This window comes from Pyricularia grisea (assembly GCF_004355905.1).
Source record: "Pyricularia grisea strain NI907 chromosome Unknown Pyricularia_grisea_NI907_Scaffold_7, whole genome shotgun sequence".
Classification (NCBI taxonomy): domain Eukaryota; kingdom Fungi; phylum Ascomycota; class Sordariomycetes; order Magnaporthales; family Pyriculariaceae; genus Pyricularia; species Pyricularia grisea.
Genome location: NW_022156720.1, coordinates 1732564 through 1757274, shown reverse-complemented (window position 1 = coordinate 1757274; position 24711 = coordinate 1732564). Strand labels below are relative to the sequence as shown.

Genomic DNA, 24711 nt, shown 5'->3' with positions numbered 1-24711 from the left:
AAAAAAGGTGTTGCCGTCGCCGAACGTCATCCGGATCGCAACCGCAATGGGGGTGTTTATGTATAAATCTTGCTTGGCCTTTTTTTTTTTTTCCTTCTCTCACAGGCCAATACAAAATTACGTGGGAAGATACCAAGTCTAGGTGTGCAAGGCTTTTCTTTTCTTTGACCCGTTGAAGTTTCGCGGTTTGTTTGAAGGCCTGTCAATGAATTTGAAACGACTGGTCAAGAGTTGATCTGAACCTCCCTCCCTTTTTAAGTGCTTGCATGAGCGCCATGCCTTGGCTCCATGCCTTGGCTCCATGCCGATGGGATCTTTGGCCTTTGACAGTTGATGACCTGATCTGATCTCCTGATTGGTTGGTTTCACAAAAAAAAAAAAAAAAAAAAAACACAGCGATGACCCGCGCTTGTTTTGAGGACGGTCGCGGACTAATAACGTTTATCTTATTGGTTTCTTATCTCTTTTCACAAAAATAAAAGGACGAGAAGCTTCGTGGAACGTTTTGATCAATTAAACAATAAGAGAAACCAAGAAACCAAGGGGAGAGAGTTATCACCGTCTGCCCTTATCGGAAACGTCATGCATGAATCTACCACAACAGCAAATCTTTATCGCCGAGCTTCCTTTTTTTTTTTCTTTTTCCCGAACACGTCCGCACAACCACCTCCCTGAAGCGCCAAGTGGCGCAAATGATATCGGCAAGGCTTCTTTTTTTTTTCTTTTTCTTTTCTCCTCCCCCTTACCTCTTCCCGTCATCGCCCATGCACCTCATAGCTACAGTATAACCAAACTTTCGTCAAAGTGACACGTACCCATGCCCTCAACCCAGCACCGGGAGAGCTTCCCTGTTTCACAGCGTGACAAAGGATAAACAAGCCACCACGCCGCGAGCCGTCTCGGCAAATTCCTAATTCAGAAAGCCTGTCCTTTTGTCAAGATTAACTTTGGTGTGGGGGGTTTGATGAGGACTCAAATTTGTGTTTTGACAGGCAAACAAAAAAGAGAGAGACAAAAAGATGTTGCGTTTTTTTGGTAGATCGTAGCAGGTCAGGTTAGGGGGAGTAATTGACGAATGGTAAGGTCTCAAGTTTTGGTTCCCCGGTTGTTTTGAATCAACTCGCCAGAGTCCCACAGACAGGTATCGAGACAACTTTATTTTTGGTCATAAAACACACAATACATCCAGTGACTGTTAAGCCCCGGAAACCCGGTTATAATCTTGGCATGGTAGTGAATTTGCTCCTCTCGACAGCGATCATCTCCTGCTTCACCGAGACCTCGGGGGGAAACCATGGGAGAGATGTGTACAAGCCATCCCTGTTCGCCCATTTTCTCCCTGATTGCGCCGTTGTTGCTCCGTCAACACGGACCGCCCAGCATGGTCCGACTACTCGGGAGAGCAACTCCATTGGCAACCTCCGCTCGCTTCAGGGTTGACTTGTCGAGCGGGGATTGTTCGGTAGTAAGGCTGCTGTTGTTGTTTGGGGGGAAGCCGCCTCTCTTCCGCCATCCCATCTTTGATATATGGAGCAACATGTTACGCGTTTTGGATTTTTGACGTTGCCCGTAGCAGGCATGTCCATTCACATCCTGGATAGCCCCGATATTCGGATCGCAAAACGCAATCATGGTTACAAAACACAAAGTGGGAGCAGAAATGGAAACCGAGTATCGGAATTTTCGACTCTTCTGGGAAAGAAACCCGTCCTGTCGTGACGACTCTCCAGCGCTGTTACCTCAATGTCCACCAGCGTCCAAGAATATGATGAATGAAACCATTCATTCAAGACGGTCCCCAGTCACAAGTTGCAAATGATAGTTGCATGTATGGAGAGGTGAAAATAGTTGTGAATTCAATGTCGCTCCCGATGTTTCTACTCTGTAAACTCAAAACAATAAAAAACAAATCCCCAAAATAAAACCAGTATCCTTCTATAGTGGTATTTCCGCCAGTCACGGGTGTAAACAAACAACAAATTCCTCCCGCGATATCCCCAAAATGAAAATCAACAAACTTCGCTACCAAGATGTAACCAAAAACAAAAATACGTTTTAAGACGACCTATGGGTAAAAAGGAATAGTCGTGACAGCATAAAACAAGAAACGCAAAACAAAATAAAAAAAAGACAATTGAAATATGGGGGGGATAGATAGTGTGATGACGAATAGACAATCGAAAATTTGGGTATTGTCGAATTGGAAATTAGGTGAAAAAATACTTTTTTTTTGGTTGGGAATAATAATGGAAAAAAAATCAAAAGCTTAAAGGCACTGATCAATCAAATCATGTTGGGCATTCCATCCATGCCGGGATTAACGCTAGTTGGTGGCCTCTGATGCGGCATGTGCCCGTACTGAACGGGCATCTGCGGGTGCGGAAGCGGCGGGGCGTGGGTCGGGTGCAGATGATGCGACCTGGCGGGAGTTGGAGGCTGCATCATCTGTTGTTGCTGTTGCGGGTGCATGGGCGACGACATTTGCCCCTGCATGTGGTGGGGGTGATGCTGGGGGGTCTGGACTTGCATCGAGTGGTGGTGAGGCGGCAGCTGAGGGGTTTGCATATGCATGTGTGGCGTCTGCATCTGTCCGGGCGTTGGCGTGTTGATGGCCGACATTGAAGTCGATGCAGGTGTCATTTGCGGCGTCAACGGTGCTTGCGACTGTTGTTGGCCTGGCTGTGGCTCCGTCTTGGGCTTGGCCATTTGGCTTGCTGCAAGCCTTGTATGACTGCTCTCCCGCCTCCGTTTGGGAGCATCTTTGATCTTGGGATGAGTATGGCACTGTGATTGAAAAAAAAGAATTTACTGTTAGCTTACGGGCTACACTTGAATTTGCCAAGTTCAACAAAAGTTGCGGATCGACGACTTACCTTGTATGCATGCCTGAACCAGGTCGTACCCTTCTTTTTACTGCTCACCAGCGCAATCCAGTCGTTGCAGCTTCCACACAAACCCTCCCAAACGTCGGGGTTGCCATCCATTCGCCTCGTCTCTTGCGGCTCCTGGAATGGGTTACCTGTGGCGGCACTAATTCCGTGCGTGAAGCTCTTGTCGTACCAGAAAGCAGAGTTCTTGAGAACAAGCCACCTGCCAGGTTTGCAGATACCACACCATCCCTCACGCTTGTTGCCGTGCCCACGCACCCATCTCGGGGTGTACAGATCGCCTTCGAATCTCAGCTCCTGCTCGTGGGGCACCAGATCGGGGTCTGACGGGTTCATGTCCTCGGGGGGCGGCGGGATCTGCTCCTCGTGGAGCGATGCGTACAAGTCTGGCGGGTCCGACAGGTCCGTGTAGTGCCCATGTAGCGAGTGGGGATCAGCGTTGCTTTGCAACATGCGGAAAAGGCCGTGCGACATGAGTGGAGGCGGGTGCTCTAGGGCGTGCGGGTCCTGGTGGTGATAGCCGTTTGATGGGAGCTGGGATGGCAGCAACATGCTGTGTCGCGGGAAGGCTGGGTTGGGCGGCATGAAGTATGCTTGCTGCTGCATGGTCTGCAGGTTGCCCATGTTGAGAGGAACCTGGCTGTGCGCGATCGTTGGCGAGGAGTGCCTCGAGGACATGCGCTGGCCGTAAGCCTCGTGTGGGTGGTAGACGAAGGGCGAGTGCCGCCTGTTGGGTGTAGTGCCATAGGAGCCTGTGGACCACCTCTTGTTCCTTGCACTCTCAACACTGTAGGGCGCAGAGCGCATGCCAGGCCGTGGCGAAGGGGAGGCTCTACCTCTGCTCTGCGTCCTTACGAGTTCGGATCGGCTTTGAGGGGTCATGCGCGGCGAGGCGACCGGTGACAGTTGGGTCGACGACATCAACGAGTTTCTGTTGGATGGCGGAGGGTAGTCCGAGCTGAATGAAGGCGCATCAGACATGGCTGCCGAGAAGTCCTCGTAAGAAGTCATCTCTGAGAGTCCTCCCGACGTCGACATGGTAAACGAAGAGCCAGACATCCTGCGTGGGTTGATGTTTTGGTCGAAGGGTACCGGCTCGTTCTCTACCTGGGCGCCCTGGTAACGCAGGTCAAGAATCGGAATGGCTTCGTCGGTGGTGTATGCCTGACCAATACTCATCTCGTTCTCTAGGCCTTGAAACTCTATGTTCTCCTCGCATGGCTTTTGCATCCAGGTATCTGCGAGAGAAGGTTAGCTAAAGCATCGCGATGTGGTAAAGGTGCCAAGACACTCACTAGACTCCATTGTCGTCGGGGGGTAGTACTCCTGGTGCACAGAGATTGGTCGCGAAGACGCAATGGTATCACTAGGAGTCTGTTGTTGAACCGGCAAAGTCGAAGAGTCCCATGAAGGCAGGTTGTCGTAACCCTCTGCTACCGAGTATGAGAAGCCTTCATGGATGGTTGCTGGGCGAGGCCGCATGCCTTGCGACGTCGGCGTGGTCCAGACTCCTTGTGGTGCGCTCATGGCTTCGGATCTGGGCATCTCGTTGCTAGCCATCGTGACGGCAACTGGGGGAGAGGCACCCTTGCTGACTTGAACGTTTTTGTTTTGGTCGTCGGTGAAGTTGAAGTTGGATGACGCAGCAGGTTGTTGCTGTTGCGGTTGTTGTTGTTGTTGTTGTTGTTGACTGTGGCTTGCATGTAAGTAAGTATCCTCACGGGATTGCCAGGTGGTGGCAACGAAGAGAGGAGGGTTGGACATACAGCTGTGCCTGGTTGGAGTCCATGGCTTTACTGAAAGTAGCACAGGGGAGTGTGCTGCTAATCTATTATGTTCCTGAATCTAAGCCCACACACACCAGTTAGCATGAACCCACAGACGCGGGAAACGTTCAGCTAACAAAGGCGAAGTAGCAGTAGAGGGGCAGATCCACTGCAAAGGCCAGGTATCCGAGAAAGAAAAAAAAAAAAAAAAAGTAGGTAGGGTAGGGAAACTTGTCAGGCCATGTTACAACTTACTTCAAGGGGTGCGGCAGACGTAAAGACCAGTAAAAGTGCAGGTCCTCTTGTCTGGGTCCCTCAGGAGGGGGGGGGAAAGAAAGGGGATACTCGAGTCGAGTGAGTGGCGACCCAGGGTATATTGCGACAAGGTGGGGCTTTGCTATAACAAATCCGTTGAAAGTCTCCCTTCACAATGTGGTGGTTCAAGTATAAGCCGACAACAGAACACACAAAAAGATCTCGAGGTTCTTTCTTGCCAGTTAGACGATGACAACGTGTGGTGTGGCGGTGGCAGGTGGACTTCGGTAACCCTTAACCCCCAAGACCGGTACGATGACAATGCCTCAACAAGAGATCTGTTTGGCCCAGCTTGCTTCGTCGGGTTGTATTATCAAGCCGTGGTCGATATGTGATTCGGAACGGATACAAGATGTTGACGTTCGGGGCCGAGAATAGATAGATAGATATAGACTGGAGCAACGACCGTGCTTTGTGGTTGGGTCCCAGTCTGTCGAGAATCAAAAAGAATGATCGAAAAAGTAAAAAAAGAAGCAAAGGAGCGTGGTGAGCCAGCCGCGAGGAGGCAGACAAAGCTCATTAGTTAGCTAGATGGAAGGATGACACATGCGACTGGCAGCCGGGGGTGGGAAAAGAGAGCCAGCTCTGGGTGTATTATAGACCAAAGGACATTAACAGCCGGCGAGACAGGATAGGCGCAAAAAAAAAACAAAGAAGTGCTTGCTAGGGCAGGGGCTCAAGGAGTGACTAGAACTAGTAACAGAAAAAGCATACAGTTGGAATATGTGGGACGGGGTGCGCAAAAAAAAAAAGAGCAAGAAAAAAAAAAGAGGAGCTGCAAGTCAAGGTAATGCAGGAAACGCGGAACCCAGAGGCTATAAGAGAACCAAATTCAGTCTACGAGGCATCATCCATGAAGTGGTCAATAACTCAGCACGGTCAGGTTCGGAACATCGGTAGGAGCTAAGCCGGAGTCCCTGATACAAAGTTGACCTGTGGATGTTGCCTCGACAGAGGTGTGGTGTGCGAGAATCTCCTTGGCTTTTTCCCATCGGGGTTGCATCCATAACCCCCCATCCACTCTAGGTGGAGAATGCGCGCCGCCCTGCGCAAGCCAAGAGACAGGGACAGTTCGAGTTGTGGTAGTAACCAGCCCCAGTCAGGGCAGCAGGGCCAGGGAGCCATGGCCTAGGGAGTCTCCAATCGCGCTGCAGGCCAGGGACGGGGATGGATGGGGCCAGGCCAGCCCCAGACGCGACTGTTTTTGGAAGGAAGGGGGCAAGGATAAAACAGCACGGACAAACTCACACAACAAGAAGCAAATACTATCCATCACTGCTATGTACCGTGCAGTACCACGTATTTGAGACGGATAAGATGGACCAATTGTCCACAGAAAAGTGTAAAAGACCGCAAAAGAAAGCAGATCCAAAGTGAAAAATAAAAATAAAAAGTGCCGGGTAGGGGTCAATTGAAAGAAATCCGCGTGACAACGAGGATAATTACTCGGTTAATTGCTGGCCGTTTCTCGGTCTGCAGAACAGAACTGACGAGGTCAAGTTAGGGATGGTAGCTTGGGAAACCTAGGAAACTGCTACTATTCTGGTAAACTCTGATTCTTTTGATGACCTTGCAAGCTTCTGTTCGTGCCAAAAAAAACCAAACCCTGTAGTTGTTCAGTAGTCGTCCCATTTGGCATGTCAGTCGTCAAGTCTGACTCTCTGGTAGAGCGTATCATGGAGCGCACAAAAACACAATAAACCCATATACGCACAAAAAAAAACGCCAAATTTCTAAAAAAGGAGAGAGACAGAAAGTTAACGAGTCGATTCCCTTACGATGCCGCCGGCAAGGTTAGTACTACGTAGTACTGTGCTTCTTTGCTCAACCGCACATCCACAGTTGCCCTGCCCTGCCCTGTGCACGAGCAGTACCGGGATGAGGTTGCTGCTGTTACAATTGTGAATGGTGGGGTTTATCAGGTCCACTCTCAAGGTTGCCAGTGTCTCATTCGTTGTATGACAGACACAATACCGACAGGAACGAACCCCCCAAGGAGTGTCATCGAGCGAGAATACGCCGCTGGGCCACAAAAAAAGTAACATTCTGGCTTTTTTGACACTCGCCTCGATGGGAGATTCCGCTACCGCCAGATCTCATAGTCAGAGCGTGTCGTATTTCAGCCGCAGACTTTTGTGTTTACTTTGTATGTCTTTTCCTTTTTGTCTTTTTGTCTTTCTTTCTTCCTTTCATTGTCCGTTCTTTTTTGAGCCGAACTCCGAAATCCCCATGTTGTCGATTATTCTATTTGCGCAAACCGGCATAAATTAAAACAAAAAAAAAATGCAAATAACTGGGCTGGTTCGCCGTGGTAGCCGATACCCACGCGGCCAAGTTTAAGTGCAAATAGGTTGGGTGAAATGAACTGTTGTTATGATTCGAATTACAGTCCCAAGACTGGATAAGACGGATTGATTTCGATCCATACTTTTCCTTTCTCGTTAGCCATAGCTGTCAAGTTGCAGTTTGGCGCGCGGAGATCATGAGCCCAAGTGTTTGGCAAGCAAGCGTATCTTACCTCGGACGTAGTTTTGTCCTTGGTTCAGACGCTCTGCACAGGGGATCCTGTTCTTTGGTACGTTTGCAGTCCTGATTCTCTTCGCAGTGCTGCTCTTCTTCCCCACACTGGAGGGAGGGGCCCAACAGAAAATAGATCAGCCAGTCGATCACGACGGGAAGCTCTGTTCCAGGTCCAACCAGTCATCTGTCGGACATCCCGTCTTGGGTTCGGTCATCCGGGACCGTATTTATGTACGTCTACTAGGATGCTCATACCGTAGGATTGAGTGAAGGGTTGAATTAACAGGCACTCGTCTCCAACCATTATACCGATCAGTGTGCTGCAGCGTGCCAGTCGTCCGATTCCTAAATTATAGGATGGAGGAAGAGATGGGATGGAGCCAACCAGAGCCACAGTCCCAGTGATATGGACTTAATGGCAGCAATACAGAATTCTTGTCTACGTATCTTTGGTGACGACACTGTCTTGGCGTTGTGCATATCTCTTTATCGAAAACCATCAGACCTTGCTCCTGAAATTTAGCCGGAAGCCACAGCCCTCGATGGGCCCGAGAGAAGGCTTACCCATCGTGAGCTGTGAGTGGTCGGCCACGGAGCTCTGGATGTGTCCGCGCTGTACAAGACCAAAGAGAGAAAAAAAAAAAAAAGAAGGCCCACCGAGACGCGGCGATGAGCTCAAGTGTGAGGTTGCGGGAGAGCAAGGGAGGGGAACCCTGTATCGGGCTAACGATACGATTCGCCAAGTGGATTAAAGTGCATCGGAGACCTCACTAGACGACCACTAACGTCGCGCGTCAAGAAGGGTATATTCAAAGACGAAGGGCTATATCAACGTAAGGGCGATTTTCCGCCGGTGCTCACGCCGGAAATCTTTGACGTTGGTAGGAGAAATAGAGGGTCGAGAATTTCTTTTTTGTTCCTTTGGTTCTTTTCTGCTTCTGGACCCCACATCCACTCCGTTGGATTTGGGTACGCTGAGGCTCTGATTGGTGGATGCGATGACGTACCGTAACTACCTACTTTGTATGTACATATCTACCTAGGCAAGATAGGGTAGTAGTACCTGTCAAAGGTGGTAGCAAATCGGGGGTAAGTGACAAGGGTTATATGCAGCCCTTCTCGCTACGGTACAAGCAGGGGTACTGACACTTTGGGGTTAACCGTTTCAGCTGGTTTCAAATTTACCGTCTCACCCGCCTGCAGCAGGCGATGTTAGGATTTTGAAGAGGAGAAAAAAATCTTATTTGCGGTAGAAACCGACGGCACTACAGTCGAGATGATGTGAATGTGTGCGTGTGTGTGTGTGAGCAATTGATGCGTATAATTTTTTTGTACTGTATGTAACGATACTTTAACTTCCTTTTTGGTTTGTATTTCATCCATGTATGTGGCTGCACGGCATCGCATGATCGAATAGGTCGAATAAATCAAAGAAAGTGCTTTTTGGTCATCCACATTTAACGTTACACTCCCGCAGCCTTTTGCTTACTCTTACTGTACAGCTGTTGAAGCATTATTTTCTGGTGCAAACGTTGACGCCTCGTCCAGCCTCGTGAGAGCGACCGGATCTCGATGCGCACAAATCTCCTCTGGTTAAGCAATGCGGCGCTCCATCAAAATTTTTTATTCTTTGCTGTGTGTCATGATCCGGCAACACAGGCCACCTTTCTCGCTTTGCTGCAGCATCGTCTTGCAATCTCTGGGCAATGTTTGTGCTCAATGGGTCCAGTCCACATATCACATCTTTTCTACAGTACATATACCCTCTTTTTATCTTGAGAGGCTGAGACAATGAAACAAGTACACCGCTCCAAAAGCGCAGCGTCAGCCGGAGGAGCCTGTTCGACAAATTCGTGGGTTGTTTTTTTTTCCCTTGGTGTGCGCATCCTGTTAGAGGCGCGACACCACGATGGACCCTCTCTAGGGTCACCTCCTGAGATCCATCCTGATTTTCGTCGGCTGCATGCCTGCATCCTCCAGAAAGAAGAAAAGCTGGAGTGCGAAATCTTGCACTCGCTTAAGTTGCATGTACCCTGACTTTGAAGATGTGCATCCACAGATCTCGAACGCCCAGCGACTGTGTGGGGTGTCTCTTTTTTTCTTCTTGCTCTTCTTCATTTTTTTTTTTTTTTCTGTTTCTCGAACCCACCGGTTGCTCAGATGACTCTATTTCTGGCAGTACAATCTTTGGGTTATATGGAGCGTTGCTATGTTTGGGCACTTAACCAGACGATCCAAGGTTATCAAAGTTGGGATGTCCAAACTTCAACCCCTGTCAAAAAATCAAATATCTTGAGATGCTCCTTGATCGATTAATAAAGTCTGGACGACATGTTTATCAACTGACTACTGGATAACAGCTGACATCCCATCGCATCCCAACACGTTTTTTTCTTCTTCTTTTTTTTTTCTTCTTTCTTTCGCTTCTCCACCCTTTTCTGGCTATCTCCAACTTTGGGACCACTCGAGACCCGACGGAAACCTTTTTGTCAGGCCCTATCGCTGTAGAAATCGGTAAGGGTTCCCTGTTTTCGTTTGACGGGTTACGACTGGTCGAGATGTTCTAGTACCTACCAAAACAGTATTAAAATCGTCGGAACACTTACCACGCATTGTATCTTGTGTATTTGGATGAATTTTGGTCCTTGCGTTTCGTTCATCCCGTCCAGCCCTTAGCTTTTTGCCCTTTTTTTTTTTTTTTTTTGCGCTATAATACTAGGTCTCCCTACAGTATGGTACGCTAGTTTTAAGTGATTACTCTGCAACAAAGAAAATCGTGGCGTCTGTCATGTTCGGAGCAAAGACCACCGTCCTACCGCAGGGCAGATGATGTTATGCATCTCAACTCAACTCTTCTCAAGATGCCTGCCCCCGAAGATGCAAGGCACGCTAAAGTGCCTGCCCTTAGTTCTGCGAGTCGGGTAGCTAGTACAGTCTCTTCCCTTGCTCGACTGTCCAAAGGACCGATCAACGATTTAATCTATCTTGTGGCGCATTCCCACGATGTAGAGTCCTTTGCCAAGTGGTATAGCCGAGTTGACGATATACCCCCTTCTGTTGTTCAGGGATACACCCTTTTCTCAAATTCATGCAAGCGGTCCACCTCATAGAACGATTCAGGTCATCCATCCTCTGCAGCACGGCTATCGGGCTGTGGTCAGAAAAAGAAGAAAAGCAATCATCCTCGTTAGACTGTCAAGCTCGATTTTTGATTTTTCCACCTTCTGGGTCAGTTTCTTTTTTTGATCCGGTCGGTCCTCGGCTGGTGCTGCCCACTCTCTTTTTTTTTTTTTTTTTTTTTTTTTTTCGCGAGTTTAATATTGCCAAAGAACTATAGTACACCCCCGGAGATGTCATGAGCATGTTTATCATTTACACTTTCGCCCTTGGTCCCCAACGGATCCAGATTTGCCTGTGCATGGGCTGCCTCCAACCTTTCTACAGCGGCCTCACCGATCAGAAAAGTTTCTGTCATCTGTCAACCCTTGGACGTGTAGATTACCGCAAATCTTGGCGCGTCATGGAGTAGTACAACTGACTTTTCGTCCCAGCTTCCCAGTGGGGGAGGAAGACTAGAAGAAACGCCGATATAACTCCTACTATGATAGGCATCATGGCGTAGCAGCGGTACCTGCGTCTGATTTTCTAGAACCAAGATACGCGCACGCGCTGGCGCGCGCAAGTAAAGGTCCGGATGGAAAACTCCCGGGCTAGCGCCTTTTTTGACGAAAGACCGGGAGGATGGGTCCCTCCCCCACCGACCCTTGCCCTTTAGTATTACTTCCATGATGGACTTCTCTTTTTTTTTTTTTTTTGGGTGGCTTGGCCTGGTTTGTCCACCTGGGTCCTAATCGATCTGAAGAAACAACACGACACAAGGTGTACACGTGCTAACGGTTTGATCACGCAAGAACATTTTTGGAATAGAAAAAGAGAACCTGTACGGTGCAATACAGTATTGGCAACATAATTCCCTTGCTCACGCAGGGTCAAGGGGGAACATGGGCTTTCTCGTCGGCGATTAACTAGATGTACTGTATACGACGATGTAACTGCGTACCACGTATAATACTTACCGAAATCGAATATGGAATTGTAGGACGTTGCTCTCTACACAGCCTCAATTTACGAGTCGTATCATACACATCGTTCTGGACCCTTCTTTATCCATATAGGGCAGGCTCAATGAGCCGCAGAAAATCGTATCCACATCCTGTCAGCATGGATAGAATGTCAGTCTGATATACTACAACGGCGATAGTGTTTATAAGTTAAAGACTTCTAAGACGAACAAAAAAAAATGGGGCAGCTCTTTTTTTTTTTCTTCTTTTCTTTCTCAACCAAAGAGGGAAAATAAAAAGTAACAAAAGACCAACACGCAAACTCCAGTCCGCGGACCAAACATTCCACGAATTCGATGAGTTGTTCTGTGGAGTTTGTTTTCCAGTTTCTGGTAAACCACCAGGCCCTTTTCCCTCCCGTCCTGGTCCTACCCGCACCCCCGTTCCAAAAAGGCCCGCCGCCCCTGGTCCGGACATCCCGCCTTTGGGCAGCGGGGTGGGTTTTTCCTTGTTGCTAAGGAAAGGAACGCATGACAACCTCCGCTGTTTTCGGAAATTACCTTTGTAGAGCTTGCTTCTCTGTCTTCTTTTTACTTTTGATCTTCTTCTTTTTATTTTTATTTTTTTACCCACTCTGACCCAAGGGTGGTTACCAAGAAACAGCAGAGAGAAAGGGAAAAACACCCCGAGAAGTAAAGGGAAAGACGAGGATTCCTCTCTCAAGATGCTCTAATGGGAAGTCAATAGTTTGCGCCTAGTATGAAGATCAGTTCCCGGGTATTCTTTTTTTGTCACCTTGGGTTGTCCGTACGGGGCAGAACGGACACCTGTGTACAGTGACGCGACTCGTCACGGGCAACACGTCAACCCGCCCCGATTTTCTACCTTGGGACTCGAACACCTTCCTCTCTTATCCCGTTTAACTACCACCTCCCGAGACACCTTTCTCTCATATGAAAACCACCTATACGGTTGCTGAAAGAAAAAAAAGTTGCCACTCGTGCTGGGGATCCATTTGTCCAGGTTAACTGCCTGTCTTGGAGTGTTTAGTTTTTTTTTTTTTTTTTTTTTTTTTTTTTTTTTTTTTTTTGAGAAGTGAGGGGAGAGAGGGGGTGTGTTCCAATCCCGAAACAGCCCAGCCCTGAACTTGCGTTCCCAAGAGAGTACATGTTTGCTGCAAAGTAGAGCTTCCGCAATAGATCACGGGTTGATATCAGTAGGAGAGGCGGCCTACGGGAAGTGGGTTTTGTCCCAAAAAGGTGAAGAGGGACCAGACTGGAAGCGGGGACGGCAAGCAAGCGAAAAGAAAAAACGCAAGAAAAAAAAAAAGACAAGTTGCTTTGCTCTGTTACGATTTGGAATGACGGACAGGTTGACGTGACAAACGAAAAGGGAGGGTTTCATGGTTTCATCGGTTGATTGGTCGGCACAACTCACACTTGGTAGGCCAAACCAAACCCACATATGAGACGACAGGTTCAAACAACAACCAAAAAAATTAGTCCACCATAAGAGTTCAACAGTGAATCTGGACTACATGCATGTAATCCACCAGAGCAGTAGCTAAAATGCCTCTTTGGGAGAGCGAAAGATGCCGTGCCCCTTGCCTTTGCGTAAATCAGGGAAACCCCGTCAACGGACGCGCCCATTTTTTTCCCCAAGAGGTTCTTACCTGCCTGAACTTGCACCGGAAAATAAATTAACAAGTGTGCAACAGAAAAAAAAAAAAAGAGAGAGAGAAAGTCCGGATGTCTAGGATAGCAAGCTTCAGCAGAGATCAAAGAGGAACTTGAGAGAGACAGAGAAAAAGGGAAAAAAAAACCGAACGATCTTGGGAAACCCCAGAAGAAAAGATACTATAGATAGGTCTTTTTTTTCCGGGGTCCATACCTCACCAGCTTGTTTGAAGTTGGACACAGCCACCGCAGTTTTGACAGACTCATTGGCTCGGGGTTCTTCTCAGCCAACCATCCAAGTCCACCAAGTCCTTACCCTCACACCTCCGGATAAATGAATAAAACAAAGTAGAGCAAAAAAGAGTCTTTTTTTGAACAAATGATCACCGGTATTTCATATTGGACTTATCATGGGGGTTCCCTTAATTTTACCATACATGGGAGGAGCACACCGAGAATGTGACAAAAAAAGAAAGAGGAGACAAGAAAGCTATCAAGAAATCCACCGAGACCTTATGTGGGTTGCTCCTGTGGCGTGCAGATGCCGCTCCTGGCGTCATGTTCTGATTAACGCGACCCCCCGGATTAGGACAGAAGAGAAAGAAACATTCGGAATGGTAAACACTTGGCTAATCCCTCCTCCCGCTTCCCGCCCGCCGCAAGATTTTGGCCGAGTTAATAGGAGGTGTAAGGGGGAACATGAAATAATCCTAAAAACAGTAGTAATAATAATTTTTTTTTTTTTTTGTCAAAACTAAAATTGAGAGACACTCTAAAGCACGGTGACCTTTTTCTTCTTCTTTCCTTCCTGTGCTGGTTACTAACTCTTGTTGATACGCTTCCAAACCTCACTCTCAGCCTCGGACAGCTTGGTGCCCGCCACAGCCATGTACTTCTTGGCCGAATCCCATACCCCTTCCCCCTGGTCGTCGTGGCTAGTGCCGCCGAGGCCATCGCCGTAGTCGTGCGATCGAGATTGCCCAGCATACGAAGATGCGTTTGGATTCTGATGGTAGCCCGCCGGGTGCGAGAGGTCATCCACCGACGCGCGGGGCAGCTGCGTCGTCGCGGCCGCGCCAAACGCCGGTGGCGGCCCGGTCGTGGTAGAAGTTCCGCGCTGTTGCTGTGGATAGGGGTTGGTTGGCGCCGCCATGGACATTTGTGGCGGAGGGTACTGTGGCGCGGCTGTCGTCGCCGGCGCCGGAGGTGCTGGCTGGTAGGTTTCTCCGGCCTTGGGGGGTGGAGGCAGTCCCGTGCCGGTGGCGCTCGCGGCGACCCCTCCGGGTGGGGCCGGGACGGCGCCGGGTTGAGGGTGCGGAGGCGATGCCGAGCTGCCCAATCCTGCAGTATGTGCCGGTGCGTAGGGGCTGGACCCGATAGATGCCGTAGCGGTCGGGATGGTAGGCGTCGCTCCCGGCTGCGTTGCCGCGTAGGCAGACGTCTTGGTCGGGATATAGTTTGTAGTCGCCGAGGCCGCAGGCCCTTGAGACTGCTGTTGCTTGCTGTCGTCTCCGGGGGCTGCTGTCTGGGGGGTCACACCAGACGCCTTGCTTGCGTTGATGGGACTCTTGGAGTAGATTGGAATTGGGGGCATTTTGACGGTTGTTGGTGTAGATAAAGGATGATGATCAAGTTATTGTTTCCACTTCCTTTTGATCAGAAAAATGACTTGATGAAAGCAAATCCAATGCCAACTCAAGCTTTGCGGAATCACACTAAGCCTCGGTGATAGTAACTGCCTTTGGGGTAATATATCCCGGGTGAGGAATGAAATCAGAGATATGAGCAAATAAACACTGAGCGTTCTTAAAAGAGTCACATCAAATGTCGTCTGACTTGGCTTCCGGTGAGAACATGTGTTACTGTATCAAAGGTCGAGAAGATCAAGTTGTCACTCAGATGAGACATGTACTAATGTACCTAGCTGCCTGGAAGACGATCTACCACGCACGCCTTTACTCGTGTAGGTAGGTAGGTAGGTGGTCTTGTTGGGGTTGCTCATCCTATCGCCATAAATCAACTTGGGTTGGCCAAGCTACGTCATATCCGTCTCACTCCTCACTTAGCCGGAAATCAGGTGACATAGGCCTCAAATCGGGGTTCATTGCACAAAACAGTGGTAGTGTTGGGATTGTTTGAAAGTGACAGAATCACAGAAACATAAGTCAGTGAGTACCAAAATATTATAAAGCTAATAATACGAGTTATATGAAATAAGGTTGGAATATTTCTGAGGATAGTACCTCATTATATGATCAAAGTTGATTGTGATACGCGAATGAGTCTGAAGTGAGTGAACAGCACCTGGCTTTCCAGAAAGCTTACTGAAGTACAGTAGGCCGATTAGCGATAAGTGGGTTCTCTGTTCGTTGCAAGTAGGCGGTTGCTAGCACCAATTGGGCCTAGCACGAGATTTTGATCGCAACGCGACAGGGATCGTCAATCAACACCGGGGGAAAATGGACAGAGGAACGAAGCGATTTGGCTGCAATTTTGACGTCGCGATACCTTACAAAGCTTTATCCATCGATCGCTCCATTGTTTGATTTATTCTCTGACACCGACTTTGCAGGATTCCATTGCCATTTCGACTGCTGATTCTTTTGAATCCCGAACAACCAAGTCGCCGTTCACAGGCAGGAAGCCGCCACAATGGTCGGCAAAGTTAGCGAGCGCGTCCTACTCCGCGAGGGTGAGTGTGAAGCACTTGAACCCGTGGCCCAAGCATCCAGATGCAATAAAATAGCTCGGGTTGCTACCGCATGATCATACTAACCGCTTTCCTGGACGAAAGGATTGGAACGAACCGACAATGGCATGAAACAGTCGAGCTGGCCGGATGTGGCCCCGATAAATCAAAAGAACTACTACACGTACGCTATCGCCCCCGTCATCCCGGGCTACCAGCCTACCAGCCTCTGTTCATGCCATACGCTGACACACAGCTTCAAGAGAGTACATGAAACGCGATGACCAGATTCTCGCCTTGAGGATACAAGGCGATGCCGCCCGCGATAGGCTCGTGCAAACCGCCAAGGACCGCGATCGCGCACTCGCGCAGAACGGCGATCTACCTCTACCCCCTCAGGACGTCCCACCCGCCGAGGAGGGTGCTCAACCTCCCCTCGACGCCTCAGATCCCTCTAAAATAATAGTGATACACCCAGGCAGCCAGAACCTACGCATAGGGTTTGCGAGCGATGCGCTGCCCAAGACGGTGCCCATGGTTGTGGCAACCAAGTGGCCGCAGACGGAGGACGAAGAGCACGAGGCGCTTCCAAGGAGGCAGTTTGAAGCCGCGACCACAGACCAAAAGTACGGCGAGGAGTGGGCCAAAAGGTATCAGCGGATGAGCAACGATCTCAAGGTCGACATGCGCGCCAACAAACGCAAGGTCCTCCCAAACAGCAAAGAGCTCGTTCAAAACTTCAACAGGCGCACCAAGGGAGAGACGATTCCGAAGCACAACGACCCCATAGAAGTTGCGTGGACAGATGTCGGCACACTAGAGGATGAGGCTTCATTGGCGTCGTGCTTCATCGGCCATCAGGCGCAGCTGATTCCCAACGACTCGAACCCAAAATTCAAGCTCTGGTGGCCAATGCAACACGGCTGGCTGAACGAGGACGAGTACACATCGGCTGAGCGGTTGCATGACGACTTTGAGACCATCTTGGACAGGGCGCTGCGACAGGAGCTGGGACTGACGCGCAACAGCACCTGGCCCAGCTATTCTTGCGTCTTTGTCATCCCTGACCTCTACGATAAAAAGTACGTCGAGATGGTACTCCGTTCATGCATGACATGGTTCGAGTTCAACAAGATCTGCTTCATACAGGAGAGTCTAGCAGGGACATTTGGCGCTGGCTATACGCAGGCCTGCGTTGTTGATGTTGGAGCACAAAAGACGGCCATTACCTGTGTTGAGGATGGTCTCTGCATCGAGGATTCTCGCATCAACTTGAAATTCGGAGGCTACGACGTCACCGAGGCATTCATCAAGATGATGCTATATGACAATCTGCCATATGAAGACATGAATCTAAGGAGGCGATACGACTTCCTTCTCGCCGAGGAGTTGAAAATCAAGTACTGTACCCTCTCACAGGAGAACATCAAGGTGGTCGAAAACACGTTTCACGTTCGGGCGCCCAATCAACCGACGCAAAAGTACAGCTTCAAGCTCTACGACGAGGGCCTTCTGGCGTCAATGGGACTTTATGAGCCTGCAATTTTTGACAACAGCACAAAGTTGCGTGGTCGTAGGAAGCTCATTGACAGGTCGTATAATGCCTACGACGTAGAATACCCAGATGATCCCACATCGGCTGCTCAGTTCGCTGTTCTTGCACACATCAAGCCCACGATTGTGCCGACCGTTAATGGCGGGTCCCATGATCCCATGGCGACACCCAGCAAGGAGAAGGCACAGCCGTTCAACTACCTCAACAGGAGCGGCGCAGACCTAAACGGTGGCACACCAGCCACCAGCAAAGCGCCGTCGCCCACTCCCGAGGGTGCCAGCACGCCTGTTCCACCCCCTTTTATATTTGGCGGCGGAAAAGACGTGATCAACGGCGCCAGCAGCCCTGCACCGAGCGGCAGGAACGGTGGCGGCGGCACTCCTGCACCGCCAAGCGCGCCCAACGGGACGCTACCACAGCAACAGCCTCCGCCTGCGGGCATGTTTGTGGATGCCATCGCGCGGTCACAGACAGCCCTTGCCACCGAGCGCGACAGCGTGCTCCCCGTGGTGCCACTCGACATCGCCATCATGATGTCGATACAGAACGCGGCCAAGGGCGAAGAGAAGAAGCTGCGGGACCTGCTCGGCTCCATCATGGTGATTGGAGGCGGATCCAAGATACCAAACTTTGCGCCGTACCTCGAGGAAAAGCTCAAGGCCCGGCGACCGGATCTGCACGAAAAGATACTAGTGAGTCGCAGCGCGAGGGACATGGACGAGCAGGTCGTGGTCTGGAAGGGCGCCAGCGTTTTCGCCAAGCTCCCAACCAACGATTCGTGGATTACTCCTGGAGAGTTTGAGAGGCTGGACACAAGAGTCTTGCATCACAAGGTGCTCTGGGTGTGGTAAGAAAGACTTGGAAATGAGCCTTTTTTTTGGGCGCAGTATTCTGGTGGACGAATGGATGTGAGTGCTTAATTGCATTTGCACAAGTCCCGACAGAATGAACAAAAAAATAAAATTCTTTGGGATGGGATTAGCGTGTTCTGTGTATCTTGTTTATTCTTGCGTTGGGTTGGGGACTTATATACCGAGTTGGCTGCACAAAACAACACGATGATCTCCTCCCGGATATTGTGTCTTGAAGAAAAATGCGAGGCTCACTTTAGTGCTTTGTGGCCTTGAGGTCATGGCCATTGGAAGGGCAGCGCAGATTTCAGTCTATTGTCCAGGTAGATAGGTAGTGGATGTGTCTTCATGGTGACATATCGACTATCCAAGTCAAGGAGTACATTTACTGATGGTAACGAGAAGGACAGCGGGTTCAGGTACAAAAAAGGAGCAAATTGATGAAAGAAACCCACAGCACTCGAGACCGCAATGCTATTATTCAACTAAACAAGCACAGCAATCCAAATATTCACATTGGGACCTGCTCCAGGCAAACTCAGAAGCCCGTTTCAGGTCCATGCATAGCCTGGATTATCCTGCAGGGCCAGCAGGACATACAAACACACCTCATTCGAAACCCCACCGTCCCCAAGTGGGAGGTCCTCATCCTACGGCAGGCATCAACGGCAGATGAACCCTCCGGGAAGGCCACTTTTGGCGGCTAAGTGTTTGCAGCTGTTGAGCATCCACCCCCTCCCCTGACGTCGGCCTTTGGCCTGGACGTGAACCACGACAAGGGCGACGACGACGTTGCGCCACCCAACCCCCTCCTGATCCCACCGGGCTGCATTCCTCCACAGCGGCGAGGTTTGCTGCCATGGCCTCGACGCACGGTTCAGGAACAGCATAGTCCTAATTTCTGCAGCTACAACCATCCGGGCAACCAGGCAGCCAACCCCGGTCTAGTCCATAAAAAAAAGCAATGATGTTCACTGACCAGAGCCGACGATAACCCCGGGCTTTTAGCAACCAAAAAAAAAAAAAAAAAAAGACCGCAGCAACGGCCGTAGTCTCGGCCGCGTCGTCGCCACTACGGGCTCGGGCGCTTTCATCTCGGCCGCGAGAACCAAGGGACGCCTTTTGTACGGGTCCAAAGTCAGCTCGTCCACCAGGATTGCATATCCAGGGATCATCCGTTCTACACCCAACACATGGGTGCTCCATTCGCAGCCTTACTATCACCCTCGGGGGGGTGAATATTCTTGGACCACATGTACGGAGCGTCATCGGCCCTGGAATGAACCTCCATGCCTCATAATCTTGTGCCAGTGCACCCGCCATAGCAACAATTTGACGCAGTACCAGATACTGGGGTTGCCTCGACATTCCGGAAGGGCCCACAGTTCTTTGTCAAGTGTAGTGGCTGCCGTCCATGGTTGTCTACTGCGTCGTCAACGAACCTCTGACCGACGACAAGCTGTATGCAAACAAACAAGGTGGTAACACTCCCAGCGTTCAAAGACGATGGCCAGGTCAAATATGAATATAATAAAACAAGTAACAGTTGACATTTGCCTTGCCAGATTCTCCTATTTTCCAAATCGCCCAAGCATGTTTCTAACTTGGGACTAAAACTAAGTCCCGCGATATATCTTGTTCGAAACAACTATATACTACACGCCCCCCCACCCCCCTCAACAAAGCACCTAGTAAACTTCAATCCTAATCAACCGCCCAGATACTAGTACGCATTAAACGCATTCCTATGAGAAACTTTCAAAAAGTCCGTGTTCTGCAGGCCCAACTTTGATCGGCAATCTGCCTTACAGAAGGTATAAAGGCTTCCCAGACCAAAGCTGTCAATGTTGTCCGATTTGCATGTTTTCATGCAGCGTTCCCAACCTGCTGGTTCCCCTCCGCTCTGGCTTACTACCGGCCCGCTCTGACTTGGTTCGGATCCGCGGGGGTGGCCGGGCCTTTTCCCCTTGCGGCGACCGCCGGGCGCAGCGCTGGCCAATGTAAAAAGGGTAAGAATGACAAATGGCTTCATTATTTATTAGAACTAAAGTCTGATAGTTGGTCTGTTTTAAAGGAACGATTTAAAAATTAAAACGACTGTAATACACAAGTGGTAAATAGATGTGTTTTGGTGAAGAATGTAGTTAGCAAAATGCACAACAGGTGTGGCAGACAAGCGCTGTGTATATTTATTTGCTTGACTAGACTGATAAATATAGGTTCAAAGAGAGTCATGACATGCAATGTAGCTTGAGTCCGCTAGATTTGGCAACGATTATTATGATCACGAGTGCTTCATCGGCCAAATACGCATATATAAAATTCTCCGCCAGCCATGTACTCGTCTATAAATACCTGCGTATTTTATTTTAAAGGTACCTAAATAAATAAAATAGCAATCAATATTAATCTGCGCCGAGTCACTTGGCCTACATACCTAGGTAGTCAACCATGTCCAAATTGCCCCCAGTCACAGAGTTATAAAGTTTCTACATTACTTACATAACATGGTAGTTATAGTTATCACACCTGCTATTATTAGTATTCACTGTACATGGGCTCTGGTCTTCATGTAGCGATATATAAACGAATAGAAGTATAAATAGGATAATTGTCTAAGTTAAGAGGATCGTATGCGATAAACTTCGTAATACCCTTATTTCTCCGGGTCTAAATGCGGAATACTTTTACTTTTTTAAGCTATACAGAGCTGTGGGAGACTCGTACTGTATGTGGCTTATTCCTGCCTACCTTGCCTATCGAAATACCTTGTCAACCGGGGAGACCCCAACAAACGCTTGTATTATGCACGCACAAACAAGAATAATAAAAACTTCTAACATAACGTCTCTATTTGTTTATTACTATTTTTTCCTCTCTCGGCTTTTCACAAAACATTCACAGGAATCCACAAAAAATCTCCATTTGGATACCTAAGTGTCACTTGACCGTTGATCCTGTCCTATAATACCTTTTTTTTTTTTTTTTTTTAACACAAGATTTTGTATTATACTTTGTTTAGACACGTCGCCTTTGCCTCTTTTAGGATTGCAACCGATATGCCGTCGGTCCTTTACAGAATCGATACCAGAGATCCCGGACTATATTTACAGCCACGGTTTTGTACCCTGAGGCTATACTCATCCCCAAGGACCGGATTACACCATCACTTACCGCGCACATACGGATGCTGTAGATTAAAAAAATCCAAACCTGTTCTGAACTCGAAAGGACCCCATGCATAACGTTTATCATGTCGACCCCGGCGAGTGGGCATCGAATCATGTACAAGTTAGGGGGAAAATGTGACAAATGTGATTCATATGCAGAACAAGAGAATACCTGGCTGGCACTGGACCCGGTCCCATTTTATATGATTTACGGGTATGATGTTGTTACGCCACAGGGAAGAAATATGTATCATACGAGCAGTTTCGTAGTATCAGACAAGCTAGGCTTCGTGAGCAATTGGAGAAGGATATGGCTCGAGTATAGTAACTTGGTTGCAGTGTTTTGGACTGATATTAGAATAGCATGGATAGAGGGAGTTCTAATGGGCTGATCATGCCAGCGAGAGCGTAGGCAGTGAAAGCCCCTCTGAGCCGAGTATGGCTGAAGCTGTTTTGCGCAAGAGCCAGCGCGAGGCATCTATATATGCTGCCATAGAATCCGTATGGTATGTATAAAAGAGAAAACAAGGCGGCTGGTTCACAAAAAGAGGCACCTCCGACCATGACTTCAATCGCTGTGCTGCCGATGCCCACGTCTGGGGTGTTTAGGCGATAACCTGGCCTCAACCGTCCCGGAAAGAGTCTTTGAGGCATCGCGAGATGCGGGAGACTTGAAATGGGCCCGAGCATCTTCTGCTATCCTTATTGTAGTCTGCGTTTCTGTGCTTCAGACTCTAACGGCTGCAGACATGGGATGTCTGGCAAGTTGTTTCTTTGATGGGAAGATGGGAGTAGAAAAGTCTTGCCTAAATATGCAGACGGTTTTATCAAGAAAATGGTTAAGAGTCAATCTTTTATTGATACGAGATATTTTGATCGCTTGGCAAATAGTAGCGGTGGCCAGCGGCCAGTCAATAACCTGGTTATCGATTTGACGATGAAGACAATATCCCACGCCCACACCCCCATCAACGTTGGTGTCTAGCCACAGCCATCTTACAGCTTGGATAATGTGTAACTATGTTTGAGGTCGAGCCCGAAAGTCATGCCGCGATGTAAATGGGGCAGATGAACAATTGTGAAGAACCTACATACCTTGATATTTCGAAGACCTAGTCAGTGATTCGCTGGAGTTGGTCAACGAGGTAAACAAGCTCAGATTGGAGCCGATACCGTCCACCTGCGTGATATAAGATAGAAATTGACAGATGAACAATAGCTCGGCGCCTTGTCACAATGCATTTTGTAGGGGATGTGTGGAAGATGAAATGTAGATATGAAGGTCAGATTGCATACCCGCTGCAACCGCCCAGCTTGACCCTTAATCCTGCAAGGCGGACGACACGTGCGTGCAGACGCAAGGTTGATAAGCACAAGTCTAGTCTAGACATTGGCAGTCATGCGGAGACTGCAGGAGGGTGGGATGATAAACGCCATAAGCTGCATGGCATTTGCAAGGATTCAAATCGCTTGGAAAGCTCTAGTCTAGTCCATCCTTATATGCAATACAACCCTTGTGGCTTTCCAAGAACGGCGGGGAAGCTGGGCGGGTGGTTGTGTATTGTAGCCGAGAACACGTGGGTTAGCTGAATCACTTGGGATCTGGGTTTCATTCGATTTAACCAGAAAAAAACCTGGTCGCAATGGTCCTTTTTTTGTCTTTTGGATCTTTCCAAAGTTTCGTAGTATTTCAGCCAACGCCTGGAAAAGACTCCTGGCCCAAAAGCTTACTCGCAATAATGGCATCATCTTCAGCCGATTTCTTCGCCCGTGTTAGCGCGGGTAGCCAAAGTGACACCACCGCCCTCGGCACAAGCAGTATAGAGTCGAGCACTATAATAGAAGAGAAATGCAACGACATCGCCCGACGTAGATACCCGACCGAGGCGATTCGACCTGTTCCATTTCAGGGCGGATGCTCCTATTCGCTTCTTGTTGGCGATTCCAAGGTGCTCCAGTATCGTCTGGGCACCGACTTTTTGGATTTGAGCATTATCAAGCAGGCAAGACAGGTCTATGCCGACCTAGTGCCAAACTCGGAGTATCTGGGTCCCGTCGAAGTGGTTGTTCTAAACCCGGCGAACCCAATCAGCATGAACCTCTACGTGCATGACCGCATCGGCGGTAGTTCTCTCGCTGAATATCGCAACGAGAGTCAAGACAAACCTCCAAATCGGCAATATGCTGATAGGGAAGCTCTCGTCCGGAATCTTGCCCGTTTTGTGGCGAAAGGGTGTAATCAAAAAGTCCGACACCCTCCCCCGAGCCTCGGTCGCGTCGGCAGCTCTCTCCAACATCGACTCGAAATGCTCCGTGACAGACTACCTGAACGCTTTCAACCGTTCGCGAGGAGTTCCCTTGACTACCTGCGCGAGACAGAGAGCACGATTCCGTGGGTACTGACGCATGGCGACGTCGTTCCCGGCAACATCATGATCGACCCGCAAGGCCCACGAATCTCGGGAGTTCTGGACTGGGCAGAAGCCGAGTGGCTCCCAATGGGAATCCAACTCTATGGGCTTGAGGAGTTCCTGGGCGAGTCGACGGGAGGGGATTCGAGCACGCAGTACCCGCCACCCATGAGCGTGTTTCGATACTTTGCAGACGTGCAGACGCTGAGAGAGGCCTTTTGGGAAGAGATAGACCTCTGCTGGACGGGCACACTCACTTCGACTCTTCGCGAAGACCTCTCCAAGTGCCGCGTAATTGGAGTGTTACTCTGGCATGGAATTGCATGGGACGGCGGGAAGCTCGATCGGGTGGTTCAGGAGGGAATCGACGATGCAGAGATACAGCGGCTGGACTTGTTTCTTCTGGGGAAGGAGGCGCCTCATGAAGATGTCGTCCACCACGTCGATAAAATCCCAACCGAACCCAAGCCCATGACGGTAGAGGGATCAGAGGGCTCCATGTTAGACGATATCCTGGACGACGAAGACGCCGAAATTACCGGGCAGGAGACTACTAGCGATCAAAAACCTGTATTAGGGCGGCCTCGCGTCAGTCAAGTTTCCATGCCACGCGGAGCTGGGCGTGAGAGAAAACCCGGGTTCGGAAGACGGCTGTTAAACTTTGTGACCTGCCGTGGAAAGCTGTGAAACGGGGCTTTTTTTTATCGGGCGACAGGCGCATTGTATCTTTCTTTGGCGGCTGGCGGCTGCTGTATTTTCTCTCTCTTTAATTTGTTTCCGATTTCTTTCCCCTGTCTTTTCTCTTTTCC

At 49.3% G+C, this 24711-nt stretch overlaps 8 protein-coding genes across 8 annotated transcripts; 4 read left to right on the top strand and 4 right to left on the bottom strand.

Moving 5' to 3' along the window:
• Positions 1-1868: 1868 nt before the first annotated feature.
• Positions 1869-4677, bottom strand: PgNI_09522 (uncharacterized protein; the record flags this gene model as incomplete). The annotated part of the gene is made up of 4 exons (XM_031129504.1): positions 1869-2784; positions 2874-4126; positions 4184-4578; positions 4655-4677. The coding sequence occupies 4 exons, from the start codon at positions 4675-4677 to the stop codon at positions 2284-2286; spliced, it is 2172 nt and encodes a 723-aa protein (XP_030978190.1). The 3' UTR covers positions 1869-2283.
• Positions 4678-5449: 772 nt separating this feature from the next.
• On the top strand, positions 5450-7755 carry PgNI_09521 (uncharacterized protein; the record flags this gene model as incomplete). Its single annotated transcript, XM_031129503.1, has 5 exons — positions 5450-5847; positions 5996-6169; positions 6969-7070; positions 7575-7720; positions 7750-7755. Exons 1-5 carry the CDS (start codon positions 5760-5762, stop codon positions 7753-7755), a joined length of 516 nt encoding a protein of 171 aa, XP_030978193.1. The 5' UTR covers positions 5450-5759.
• Positions 7756-10323: 2568 nt separating this feature from the next.
• Positions 10324-10599, top strand: PgNI_09520 (uncharacterized protein; the record flags this gene model as incomplete). The annotated part of the gene is made up of 1 exon (XM_031129502.1): positions 10324-10599. The coding sequence occupies one exon, from the start codon at positions 10324-10326 to the stop codon at positions 10597-10599; it is 276 nt and encodes a 91-aa protein (XP_030978195.1).
• A 3447-nt stretch (positions 10600-14046) lies between these two features.
• On the bottom strand, positions 14047-14820 carry PgNI_09519 (uncharacterized protein; the record flags this gene model as incomplete). Its single annotated transcript, XM_031129501.1, has 1 exon — positions 14047-14820. One exon carries the CDS (start codon positions 14818-14820, stop codon positions 14047-14049), a length of 774 nt encoding a protein of 257 aa, XP_030977783.1.
• An 807-nt stretch (positions 14821-15627) lies between these two features.
• PgNI_09518 (uncharacterized protein) lies at positions 15628-18776 on the top strand. Its single transcript, XM_031129500.1, has 3 exons — positions 15628-15918; positions 16021-16099; positions 16179-18776. Exons 1-3 carry the CDS (start codon positions 15879-15881, stop codon positions 18319-18321), a joined length of 2262 nt encoding a protein of 753 aa, XP_030977782.1. The 5' UTR covers positions 15628-15878; the 3' UTR covers positions 18322-18776.
• A 1268-nt stretch (positions 18777-20044) lies between these two features.
• Positions 20045-20191, bottom strand: PgNI_09517 (uncharacterized protein; the record flags this gene model as incomplete). Its single annotated transcript, XM_031129499.1, has 1 exon — positions 20045-20191. The coding sequence occupies one exon, from the start codon at positions 20189-20191 to the stop codon at positions 20045-20047; it is 147 nt and encodes a 48-aa protein (XP_030977776.1).
• A 1648-nt stretch (positions 20192-21839) lies between these two features.
• PgNI_09516 (uncharacterized protein) lies at positions 21840-22859 on the bottom strand. Its single transcript, XM_031129498.1, has 2 exons — positions 22587-22859; positions 21840-22297 (listed from the first exon to the last, which is right to left on the bottom strand). The coding sequence occupies exon 2, from the start codon at positions 22179-22181 to the stop codon at positions 21846-21848; it is 336 nt and encodes a 111-aa protein (XP_030977786.1). The 5' UTR covers positions 22182-22297; positions 22587-22859; the 3' UTR covers positions 21840-21845.
• A 371-nt stretch (positions 22860-23230) lies between these two features.
• On the top strand, positions 23231-24589 carry PgNI_09515 (uncharacterized protein; the record flags this gene model as incomplete). The annotated part of the gene is made up of 1 exon (XM_031129497.1): positions 23231-24589. The coding sequence occupies one exon, from the start codon at positions 23231-23233 to the stop codon at positions 24587-24589; it is 1359 nt and encodes a 452-aa protein (XP_030977788.1).
• Between the last annotated feature and the right edge of the window lie 122 nt (positions 24590-24711).

Coding starts and splice junctions, on each gene's coding strand:
- PgNI_09518 (XM_031129500.1), top strand. CDS start 15,879: ATGGTCGGCAAAGTTAGCGAGCGCGTCCTACTCCGCGAGG. Junction 15,919..16,020: donor GCGCGTCCTACTCCGCGAGG/GTGAGTGTGAAG, acceptor CCTGGACGAAAG/GATTGGAACGAACCGACAAT. Junction 16,100..16,178: donor AATCAAAAGAACTACTACAC/GTACGCTATCGC, acceptor CACAGCTTCAAG/AGAGTACATGAAACGCGATG.
- PgNI_09516 (XM_031129498.1), bottom strand. CDS start 22,181: ATGCTCGGGCCCATTTCAAGTCTCCCGCATCTCGCGATGCCTCAAAGA.